At 53.7% G+C, this 11,733-nt stretch overlaps 4 protein-coding genes across 4 annotated transcripts; 1 reads left to right on the top strand and 3 right to left on the bottom strand.

Moving 5' to 3' along the window:
- Positions 1-812: 812 nt before the first annotated feature.
- On the bottom strand, positions 813-3,187 carry PG997_009934 (major facilitator superfamily transporter; the record flags this gene model as incomplete). Its single annotated transcript, XM_066814249.1, has 3 exons — positions 813-2,302; positions 2,362-2,670; positions 3,133-3,187. 3 exons carry the CDS (start codon positions 3,185-3,187, stop codon positions 813-815), a joined length of 1,854 nt encoding a protein of 617 aa, XP_066666211.1.
- A 2,411-nt stretch (positions 3,188-5,598) lies between these two features.
- Positions 5,599-6,586, bottom strand: PG997_009933 (Translin; the record flags this gene model as incomplete). Its single annotated transcript, XM_066814248.1, is given in 3 exon segments — positions 5,599-5,771; positions 5,783-6,192; positions 6,354-6,586. The coding sequence occupies 3 exon segments, from the start codon at positions 6,584-6,586 to the stop codon at positions 5,599-5,601; spliced, it is 816 nt and encodes a 271-aa protein (XP_066666210.1).
- A 357-nt stretch (positions 6,587-6,943) lies between these two features.
- On the top strand, positions 6,944-8,792 carry PG997_009932 (GPI mannosyltransferase 1; the record flags this gene model as incomplete). Its single annotated transcript, XM_066814247.1, has 3 exons — positions 6,944-6,954; positions 7,336-8,398; positions 8,496-8,792. 3 exons carry the CDS (start codon positions 6,944-6,946, stop codon positions 8,790-8,792), a joined length of 1,371 nt encoding a protein of 456 aa, XP_066666209.1.
- A 595-nt stretch (positions 8,793-9,387) lies between these two features.
- Positions 9,388-11,182, bottom strand: PG997_009931 (uncharacterized protein; the record flags this gene model as incomplete). The annotated part of the gene is made up of 3 exons (XM_066814246.1): positions 9,388-9,588; positions 9,645-10,963; positions 11,077-11,182. The coding sequence occupies 3 exons, from the start codon at positions 11,180-11,182 to the stop codon at positions 9,388-9,390; spliced, it is 1,626 nt and encodes a 541-aa protein (XP_066666208.1).
- Between the last annotated feature and the right edge of the window lie 551 nt (positions 11,183-11,733).

The raw sequence follows: 11,733 nt of genomic DNA, 5'->3' as shown, positions 1-11,733 counted from the left end.
GGTTGGTTCGGTTGGTCGGTCGGTCGGTCGGTTGGTTGGCTGGTTGAGATGGGAGCTGGATAATGATGATACTCAGTTACAAATTACACGCATGGGCGGTTGGCTGGCTGCAAACGGCGGTGTTCATAATTTTTGTAATGAAAAGAAAACTTTTACTCAATATTCTTTTCATTGATTGCAAGTGTTCTTCTCAGTGTGTTCATGTGTAAGCGGATGTGACAGGGTAGCGTATTGACAGGCAATGCATCCCCCTTTCGTCGCAATTCTTCCTTTGGTTCTGTAGTCAGTCATAGTAGGTAACCAATGTAGTCGAGTTCCAATCTTCAACTCATGTCTAACCTGATAGCTGGGTCAACTACCAAACCTCTCGCGGGCCTTGCAATCTCTGCTCAGCTTGAACGCTGCTTCCGATGTTTGGGAACCTGGTCCTGCGTGTTCAATGTCACATCCATGTGCCCATAGCCCTTTGGCTTAGATCAAAGACCAAGTCACGATATCAAGGCATGGGACCGCTGGACACTATCAAAAGAACGGTTAACATTAAGTCTCATAAGTACCTATATCCCGCTATGTCGTCAAACTAGAAGGAACCCCGTCATAAGTCTGTAAATCTGTCTGACCATAACAATCATGAAGCAGCCCCAAGCCACTGTAACGCCTAAAAATGCAAGCGTGACATCGTCGCATGTATAAATATTCCGTCATCCGTCTCTGACGCGAATCCACCATACCCCCTTTTTGCCTTTCCGTCCAAGGGTGGGCATCTGGACCTGATTCTAGCAGTAGCAAGTTTACCAAAAACTTAGGGCATTCTACTCTTCGTCCAATAGCTTCTTGCTGCTTCCGCGTTGATCGATGCTTCCGTAGCCGGCAGATGATGATGCTGCTACTGCTGCTTTGATTCCCTGGTTACTCTTCCAGCTCCCCACAAGGGGTAAATCGTCGCCAGCGTTAGGCTCGTGGATCGTCGAGTCGTGTTGGCGTGCGTCAAGACGCTTGTTCTCGCTCGGCCTCCTGTGGTTTTCGTCGCTGCTGAACGAGATGGCTCGGGGTTGGGAACGTGCCGACATGGTCGGTGGCACATTGACGTCGGAGTCGGAGTCGGCTATGGCAGTCCCATCACTATCCTCTGCCTCGGAGTCCTCCTGGCTCGGCGGTGTAGACCCGGATGGCCCATCCCCTTCTACGATCCACCAAGCGGGGATCGCACCGACAGCGGCGATCGCTGCGAGTATCCAGTACGGCACAGAGATGATACCACGCTTTACACCCCAGGAGAAGGCACCGCCTGCCATAGCCGGACCGGCGGCACGACCAAGCCCACTGAATGTTGTGGCGAAACCGTTGAGCGTACCGAGAATCGAGAGTGAGCTAGCACTGTTTGTGAGGAGGATTGTTGTACACGGGAACCCAATAATTACAGCGCCGGCCTTCAAGACCATGACGGCTGCCAACGCGGCATATCGCAGCGGTGCGTTCTCAATGAGCACCGTGTAAGGCGTAAGCAAGTACACGATGGGGAAGGCCACCGCGCAACCTCTGAAGCACTTCAAAGTACCAAAGTAAGAGCACAAAGGCGGGAAAAGGAGGAATTGGACGAGACCGCATACGATGCCGTAACTCATATTGATCGTACCAATGCGACCCGACTCCAGACCATAGCCGCCACTGAAATAGAAGGGCAGGCGTGTGTTGGATGCATCATGCTTTTCTGGGCTGTAGTGGAGAAATACGGGTAGAAGTTGGTCATAGGCAACGCTATGAAGGGCGAGGAAAGTGTAGGCAACCAACGTGATGACAGACTGCCGCGAGAAGACGGATTTCATAGATGGACGTACAGGCTTCTCCGTCTTGGCATTGAGAGCTTCTTGGTGTCGCTTGCGGATCAGATCGGCCTGGAGTAGCGGAGCACTTGCCTCATCATCTTGAAATGAAAACCGTCGTTGCCGCTGATGCCTATGCCGTTTGAACGAGCCAGTGAGGCGTTCGCCCAGAATCAGGCCCCAGTCTCGGGCGTGTCGCTTACTCGCTAAAGTCTCCCTCAAGAAAAGGGTCCCGGTGGTAACAGACACCAGGAAAATGATGGAGCCTAACATATTGGGTAAAGCAAAAGGGTACTTGAGGAAGAAGGCGCTGTCCCCAAAGATGGACGGAAATTGCTGTGCGGGTTTGGCAAAGAGACCGCCAAAGGCCGGACCGAAGATGGAGCCTACACTCCAGACCAGTGGCATGATTGAGAATGCTCTAGGCTGCAATTCCTTTTCGGGAACCAGCTCAGCTACCATGGTTCGGATGATACCGACTGAGCTCAAGTCAGCACACATTCTCTTGTCGCGGGAGCGGGTGCATGCAAGTACTGACCATTTCCATTGCTCGCCCCCTGCACGGCCCGTACGGTAATGGCCATGGCGAGACTGGTGGACACACCCCATATCAGGAAGCAGATCATGGTACATAATAGTCCAATCATGACGATGGGTTTCCTTCCAAACCGATCGGATGCCCTCCCCCACGGAACAGCGGTAAAGCTTTGAGCAAGGGAGAACACGGCGCTTGTGATGCCAGCCCATTTGGCGACGTCCTTCTCGGGGACATCAAAGCTTGCTATCATCTCAGGCAGATAGGGAAAGACCGAGGTCATGGCCAGGGGCTCGGCGAAGCGTGCAACGGCTGCGTGTATGTTAGCATGATGTAGCTATTGGGAGTGAGTACCTGGTTATGCCGGTCGTCCATGTTGCCTTATCTCTAGACGAGAATATCCTTGTGCCGTCTCGGAATTCTAGGTTCCTGTGTCGGGGTACGGTGAGAGTGCGTCAACACTAGCAATGCAACAGTCACGTAGCCAGGTGATGAACAAGATTGGATGCAGCTTGCATTTTTCTTCTTTCCTAAACAATGTACCTCATACATCACGACCCCCCGGAACAGTCAGGTTATGAGATAATATTGGCAGGCAGCTATGGAGGTATTGTAGGGACCAGACGACGACGACGACGCTAGGGGGAAGCACATTGGACAGACGACTGTCGAGCTGTGGATAGCTTCAGCCGGTTCACATATGCACGGCGTGCTCGTCAAGGATCTCGAGCAGTGCTGCTGTTGATATGGGGAGGGTGAACGGAAATAGCTTACCCAGAATGGCCAGTTGCTTGGCTGGTAGTTTTGGGCCATCTCGATCTCTCGTCATGGCGATCTTTTCTGTGTATTGTATTTGCCCCAGAAGGCCTTAAAAGATGGGGAGAGGCGTACGAGAGCGCCCAGCTAAGGCAGAACCGAAGTAGAAATCCAACTTGTCACGATCCGCCAATTGGGAAAAGCTTTTTCTGACCGAAAATGGGAATGTGGAAGGAACCACCGAATCGAGAGAAGGGTTAAGATAAGAAAATACAAAAACAAGAGAGACCTCTGTTGGGTCGGTGTACTTGTAGGAGAAGGTAGGTATTGAGAAAAAACTTCTTCTGGACAAAGAGAAAAGACAAACCTTTGACGGCCTACCAACCTTTGGATTGCTCAGTTTGGGTCCCAGTCCCAGTCCCAGGCTGGGGGTGGAGGGCGTGGGACTGGGACTGGGACAGAGACTGGGACTGGATCGTCATCTGCGGCTTCCAGTCAATCATCTAACCTAAGCTGAATTGAAGCCGCTGCCGCTGCCGCCCCTGATTCGTGCTTGACCGTTGGAAAAGTGGAGGCGGCGACCGCCAGAAGCCAATGGCGGAATTTTCTGCCAAAGCCGCCGCCATTGCTTGCCATTGCTGGAAGAAACGACAGTGCATTAACCTCTGCTAGAAGCCCACCGAATACGCTGCTTGGCCATGCACCATGTCCACCGCGACGCACAGCGAAACCCACACTACTCATCAATATATGCATGTGCTCGACGCCTCAACGCCTATGCATATCTATGTATGTTCTTTCGCGAATCGGCAGGCTTCAAGTACGTGATTTGATACCTTTTGCTTGGGCTCACGTATCAAGTCTAGTAATACTCAAGACTGCGAGTGATTCGGCAAGTCAAAAGTTGGCAATTGCCTCTGTGTCATAGGCATCTCTCGCTGAGCAAAAGTCCAAGCCGACTAATGCAGTGGAAGAAATGTCGGCAGCAAAGGCCCTCTATCCCGGAGATGCCTTGCCGGTGTGTCATCCTTTGTCTGACCTCGAAACTGACGGCGTTAGGCGGCGACGAGTTCCGTTGTCGGAAGCCAGGATATGGCCACATCGGAATTTTTTATTCTTCTGGTGGTGGTGCGCGAGCGAGGGACAGGGACCGACGACGAACTGCTTGCTCGCCTTGTCCCGCAACGCAGGCAAACCAGCCAACCAACATAACATGACGACGCACACGGATGAGAAAAGGTTGGATCACGAGGCAGACAAAAAGGGCATCCAGCCTCTCCCTCCTTATGTGACAAGCGCCCTCCCTCTCTCTCCCACTCGCTTACCCTAACTACATGCAGCATTGCATCCTTTCTTTACCCAGAGTAAGTAAAGGGTAGTACGAGGCCCGAGGGGGGTCTTGTGGCTTCATGATCCCCCACTTAACCCACGAAGTGCAACACGCCATTGGCTGACTCGGACTCAACTCACCCCGCAGCCAACGGTGCGAAGGGGCTGCTGCAGCACTCATTCGCAAAATAGGAGCCGTCTGTCTGTCTGCCTGTCAGTTCGTGTCGCCGATTAAGCTGATCTGATATTGGTTATTTCAGGAAGTGCCGCGCGGGACCCTGGCGACAAGTTTCGTCGTTAGGGCTCGGATACTTGATCTCGATCTTTAGTAAAATTGTAAATCGGCATCGAGTCCAGGTCAAGTATCTACTTAGAACAGGCAATCCCAAAGCGAAAGGAATAAAAAAAAAAGAATGCATCATCGATCGTATCCGAAAAGGCTTCGACCCGATCCTTGCCTTTCCAACCGATAATGTAATGGCGCATGCCAATGGCGTGCTGTGTAATCCCACTAGCCGCTGCCACCCCCGTTACCCAGTCACCTGCAGCTGCAGATTTGGAGAGATGCCCATGCTGACTGACCATATGCATGGCCGATGGAGGGATTCTTTGAGATCTACGGTTACAAATCGTCGCCGAAGTCGTTAGTTTCAACGCTAATTCTTGTAATACCTACCTCTCACACCATTCCGTACGCCTCGAGTTCACTCCGGCAGATTCCTATGAGATTTGTTTACCCTTGCGCTCCGAGGCCGAGCTCCGAGGCCGAACCATAAACCACTCGGAGAGGTAGCCGATACCATAGTGGCGGTGTGCCTCATTCTCAGAGTGTTTGCTCGCGACCAGGCGGACCACTCACGTATGGATTCATGATTGACAAAGTTTCGGCAAGAACCCGAGATGTTTCTACCAGGCTATACTAATGAAACCAAACATGGACCAGGACGCAGAATGGCCCCGCAAACCAATATCCCTCAGTTATTTCGTAAAGTGCAATGAAGCTGATTGTTTCGTTATCCTCAGGTGTCCTGGGGCACAATCCCTGCCATGCAACAGCAATCATATCGTATATGTTCCCTACTCGGCCAGCAGTTTTGCCACAGACTCGCACATGATGCTTTTTGGGGTTCCGGGCATTGGTAAAGTCCCAACGCATTAATCCATCACGGGTGCCGTTTCCTCTCCAACATCAAAGTCGTAACCCACCCCCTTAGGGCGTTCGTTACCTCGGACCCTGACGCCGTAGCCGACACGCTCGACCTTGCGCACCTGTTCAATCATCACACCCTTCTTATCCTTCCAGCCCTTAGACGAGATGGGGGCACAATCTGCAGCATACTGGCCGTTTCCTGCAAGTCCTCGAGGATGGTACGTCCGTTGTCCTCTTCTTCGCCCATGAAGCCGCTGGGCATGGCACCGGACAGCGCCGTGACGGCGGTGGCAAAGCGCATCATCTCGCCAGTCAGGTCGAAGAGGCCGAAGACGTAATCCGCGGGTGTGATGGGAATCTGAACATCGTCGCCCAGGGCAGCCTGCATCTGCTCGGGGGTAATGAGGGTCTGGGTCTCCAGATAGTGCGCGAACGAGACAGCCTCGACGAATTCTTCGATGCCTGGCATCGAGTATTGGTAGCGTCGCAAGCCTGCAACATCGTCCACAATGGTCAAAAGTAGCTCCTTGATCTCCTTGGTACGCTTCTCAATCTCAGAGCTGATGTTTTGCGGGATGGGCTCGTTCAGCTTTCGGACTCTGCACCATGATGATTAGCCACGTGATCTGGGACGAAATTTGGGTGGTGCACCCTGGACCCTGAAAATGCAAGCCTACCTCTGCAACGAAAAGATGCTACGAATCTCAAGTTAGCGCGATTCGACAAGTATCAAGGTGAAGTGCGGTGTTCCAAAACTCACATCTTCTTGCTCAGGGCCGTGACATCTCGCGAGACCTTGCCGATTTTCTGGCGGCGGTCGTGATGCTCGTCCAGAGAGTCACGGAATGACTCGAACATGGAGGTGTACTCATTGCGAACCACATCCTTAGGCAGGCCCGGGTTGCCCTCCTTACGGTTGCCTTTGTAGTCCCTTTTGACGCCAGCCATTGAGTCGTCTTGGATTTGGGGGACGACAACTTCGGCGGCAGCCATGCTAGGCGGAATGAAAACGCCAAGTACCGCGACGATGATTTCAAAGTGGGATGTTTGCGCTAGTCGAACTCCCTGGCGTGTATGTAGAAAGTACAGGAAAATCAAACAAGTCGGGAATAACAGCAACCAGATGCGGTCCTGGATTGCCAAAAGAGGTTTCACATGAATGAGAAAAGTTCTTCTTTCAAGTCTGTACTGGTTTGGTGAGGAATATCATTACTGCGCAAACTTGACGGGCTGGACTGCGGAAAGCATCACCACTGTACAATCAAGAAGGTGCTGGTGATGTGTAAAGCACCCCCACCAAGAGCAAGAGCTCGGCAGATGAGCCGATGAAACTCCGAGCGATATTTCCTTATGCACTTTCGGTACGTACCTTCCACGCGGATGCCAGATTTAAGGAGGCTTGGATAACTTCAGTATAAGCAAGAACCACATCACCGATGAGTATAAGGTATGTATACTTCATTGTCTACCTCTTCATAATGAATATGGCACCGCTAACACGTCCCAGCAACATATTCGGCTGCCATGATTGATGGAACTAGTTGAACTTCTCCTCGAGTTTACAAGTTAAGGCCTTAGTGGCTTGAGTGCATCCTCTCTCACAGAGGCGCGCCACAGACAACAACTGTCTTGAGTGGCAACAAACAGTCTCTTCCTCATCTTGAGATCAGGCCACCGGTCTGAAAGCCATTCTGTCACCATGGCCAACCTCCTCTCAACCGTCTTTTCCTCGCCGTCGCTAGTCTTCACGGCCGCCTTCCTGCTGCGCGCCGTCCTGCTCGTCTACGGACTCTGGCAAGACGCAAACTCCCCCTGAAGTACACCGACATAGACTACCTGGTGTTCACTGACGCCGCCTGGTTCACCTTTTCCTCCCCTTCTTCTTCCTCCTCATCTTCTCGATTCTCCGGCCTCCTCCCGCAAGGCAGCCCCTACGACCGGGAAACCTACCGCTACACGCCGCTGCTCGCGTACCTGCTCTGGCCCACAACACCTGCCGCGGCGGCGTGGCTTCCGGGCCCGTGGGTGCTGTGGGCATCGTGGGGCAAGATCCTCTTCGCGGCCGCGGACCTCGCGGCGGGCTGGTTGTTGGTGGCTGTCCTGCGGCGGCACCGCGGGCTGTCGGGGCCCCGGGCCCTCCAGTACGTGGGCGCCATCTGGTTGCTCAACCCGATGGTCGCGACCATCAGCACGCGAGGAAGTTCCGAGGGCCTGCTGGGCGTTCTTGTCGCCGCGCTGCTCTGGGCCGTGCACGAGCGCCGCGTCGTCCTCGCCGGGTTCCTGCTCGGGCTCGGCGTTCACTTCAAGATCTACCCCTTCATCTACGCGCCGGCCATCGTCTGGTGGATGGACGCGGAGCGGATGGGCAGGGGCCAACGCAGCAGCAGCAGCAGCAGTAGAAGCCGCAATGGTGGTCTTCTTCTAGCCAAGCTGCAGCGCTTCGTGACCCCCGAGCGCGTCGTCCTGGCCCTCGTGAGCCTGGCCACCTTTGCCGCGCTCAACGTCGCCATGTACGCGCTCTACGGCCACGACTTCCTGCAGCACACGTTCCTGCACCACGTCACGCGCATCGACCACCGCCACAACTTCAGCCCCTACAACGTGCTCCTGTATCTCGCCTCGGCCGCGCAGCAGCAGGAGTCTACCGGCGCCGGCGGCTTCAAGATCGAGAGCGTGGCCTTCGTGCCGCAGCTGCTCCTCAGCGTGGTGCTGATCCCCCTCGTCGGCGCCAAAAAAGACCTCGCGGCCACCATGCTGGCGCAGACCTTTGCGTTTGTGACGTTTAACAAAGTGTGCACCAGTCAGGTATGTCATTTGCATCCCACTGAATTCCTTCTACCTACCTAGCCCTTGGCAGAGCTCCACGTGGCTGACTGACTGACTAACTGGACCACTCATACAGTACTTCCTCTGGTACATGGTCTTCCTCCCCCTGTACCTCCCCAACTCCTCCCTCACCCGCCGCCCCCGCCTCGGCCTCGCCGCCCTGGGCTTCTGGGTCGCTGCGCAGGCCGCCTGGCTGCAGCAGGGGTACGAGCTCGAGTTCCTCGGCCGGAGCACCTTCGCCCCGGGCCTGTGGTGGGCCTCGCTCGCCTTCTTCCTGGTCAACTGCTGGATCCTAGGCCTCATCATCAGCGACTTGGGAATCAGCTCTTCCACAGTATCGATCTCTTCGACCAAACCTAAAAGGAAAAACTGAGCAAGGTAGTGGCTCCGGGGAGGGTGGATATGCAGGCAAGCGTCCCTCCCATGTACATTATGAAAAGGGACAGGGCAGCAGGTATGGGGAAAGTCAAGGCCCTTTAGGTATATAAACTTTAATAGTCACTATTAAAGCGCTATCATCCAATGTCAGTGACAAGAATGGTTTGTCCAGCCCATCTGATAATAGGAGAGGTTCCGCGTGCTCTTATCGTGGGGTATATATCTAACCGAGCCATGGGGGTGGGAGTTTGCCGAGGGTACATAAGAGGGCAGAATATGGTATCAAATCTGGAAAGGTACGGCGTTGAATTTATTGTTATAAAGGGGATGTTGCAGAATTCATATAAAAGCATCGCTTACACCAAGCATCATATGCATGCCGGTGTCCTATCTAATCCCACGAGAAGACCGTACCAGGGAAAATAACAGCCCGTAGGCCCACGCTTTCGGTTCTCGTTCAAGTCCCCATACAAGTACGAATATACATCATTCATATATTCGTACCTATTGTAGGGAAACCTCCGCTAGTGAATCGTAAACTTGTTTCTCTCGTCTTTAGAGACTCCACCATTCAACTAGAATCGACGTGACTAGGCCTTTTCCCGGGGAAGGTTGGATTGCTCAGCTGCCGCTGCCGCCGCTGCCGCCTCCGCTTCACTGCCCGAGTGGCTATGCTTCTTCTCCTTATCCTTGCCCTTCTTCTTTGAGTCCTTTTCCTTCTTCATGGCGGCTTCGGCGACAAGCTGCTCAAAGGCCATGTATTCGCCCTCTTCTTCAGGGGATCTTTGTGCCTATTCTGGAGTTAATAGAGGTTCGGAGTTATGGCGGGATGAGACAAGATACTAACCTTTGAGCAGATCTCGGCGATGAAAACTAGAGCTTCTGCGCGTTCTAACCTCTTGGGCAATGGCACCTTCTTGTCGTTCAGCACCGAGTCGCAGACCTCTCTCAGCACACTCTGGATCTCGAATTTGGATCCCCGCCATGCTGCAGTGAGGATCTTGCCTGTGACCCGCCTCTCGTACTCAGACTTCTTCTCGTCAGTCCAGTCCTCGCCGCCCTGCAACTCCATACGAGCCATCTCTTCCATGGTTTGCTGGGCGTCAATAGCACTGCTGATGGTGTTCCAAGTGTCCTTGACCAGAGCACCCTTATCACGCATGCGGCTGAAGAAACCACCAATGCCCAAGAACTTCTGGCTCTTGAGGAGAGCAGTTCCCTTGCTCAGGTAGACCTGACCGATGGCATGTAAGATGTCCAAGCCGAAAGACTCCATCTTCAGGTTTTCGACTTCGAGGCGAATCTTTTCCTGGAAGGCCTTTGTGACATCGGGGCCCTTGTCTGTCTCGGTCCACACACTGATTCGGTCGAGGAGCTTCTGCGCAAGCGTCTTGACACGTTCCTCGCGTACCTTGGCGCGTTCGCGCTCGTAGGCGGCAAGCTGTTCCCGTTGTTCCTTGCTGAGGCCACCCTTTTTCTTGTCCTTCTTGCGAAGTTCCTTCTCCTCCTCAGTCTGCTCGGCTACGTGGGTATCATCCGACGGGCGGTCCATAATCGCCGGTCGCATAGGTATAGCATGTCGTGAGGGTGTCGACGTCCCTGATGCGCTTGGTGATTTGCTAGGCGGCGGCACTGAGGGGTTCTCTGGGGCCGCTTGCGAATAGGCAGGCGGCGGCTCGGTAGAAGTCCTCTTCTCGGCGGCAGCTTCGGCGGCTTTTGCGTTGGATTTCTCGTCCTCGACTGTCACGGCGGGTGCAGCTGCCGCTCCCGCAGCAGTTTTCTCGTCGCCGGTGGCCTTTGCACTTTCCCGCTTCGCCTCCTCGGTGCCTGGGACCTCTGACTCGCCAGCTGTAGCAGAAGCTGCTGCTGCCTCGGCAGCCGCAGCTTCTCCCTCCGCCTCTTCGCCTTCTTCGCCGGTCATGGTGATGTCCATGGTGGCGGTCAAGTCCTTCATCAGGCTGATCTCTCCGATCCAGTCGACAAACGCTTCACCGCCAAAGATGCTCGAGAAGAACTCGGCCGGGTCAACGAAGCCCTCGCTAGGTTTAGAAGCATCCTTGCCATATTTGTCGTAGGCAGCTCTCAGGTCCTTATCTGACAGTACTTGGTATGCTTCACCGATGTTCTGGAATTTCTCGTGCGCCGTCGGATCGTTAGGGTTCTTGTCTATTGTGGAAGACCCGGGTCAGCATGGTCCAAAGAGGCCAAGAAGCATAGCATGGCTGGGTGTTCAGAGAATGCAAGACAGCAGATTCGCTAGACAGGTTGACTGTGCATACCGGGATGATGAATGATGGCAAGCTTGCGGTAGGCCTTCTTGATTTCGATGTCGGTCGCAGTAGGCTGGACGCCCAGGGCGTCATAGTAGGCGGTGTCGGCAACCATGGCCGTAAGATGTTATGGCGAAATCAAATTGGCGTGCTGCTGGTGATGATGTAAGGGGAAACGAGGGGTGTCTAGGTCTTGAGGGACGACGGGTTCTGGTGGTAAAATAGATCAGGAGGTTTCCCGGGGATGTGGAGAGAGATCTATTTACAGGTTTACTGCAGGATTGGGATCGTGGTTATGTACTTAGGGAAAATGAGCAGAGTTGATGGTGAATACAATCAAATAAAATTGACGACCCCGCCAATAGGTTGCCGCTATTTGACGACACCCAGGCGCTACCTAACCTGAAGTACCGATTTTTTTCTTCTCAGGGTGTAAGTACCTTAGGTACGCAAAGGAGGTGCGCATGGGAAACTCAACCTGGGCTGTTTTTTACAGGTGGCCTCCCTGGATTTGACAACACAATCCTAGCTGACGTTTTGTTGATGCCAACCTGCTGGCCGCCATCTTTGTTTACCAATATCTAAGGTCGCCATCCCAGGATGACTTATACACAGCGATGACGACAGCAGACCCAGTCTAATGCCTATTTCCAGATCCCCCAATGA

This window comes from Apiospora hydei (genome assembly GCF_038363865.1).
Source record: "Apiospora hydei strain CBS 114990 chromosome Unknown utg000007l_segment0_segment0, whole genome shotgun sequence".
NCBI classification, from domain to species: Eukaryota; Fungi; Ascomycota; class Sordariomycetes; order Amphisphaeriales; family Apiosporaceae; genus Apiospora; species Apiospora hydei.
Note: the sequence above shows the minus strand (reverse complement) of the source record. Positions and strands in the feature narration are given on the sequence as shown.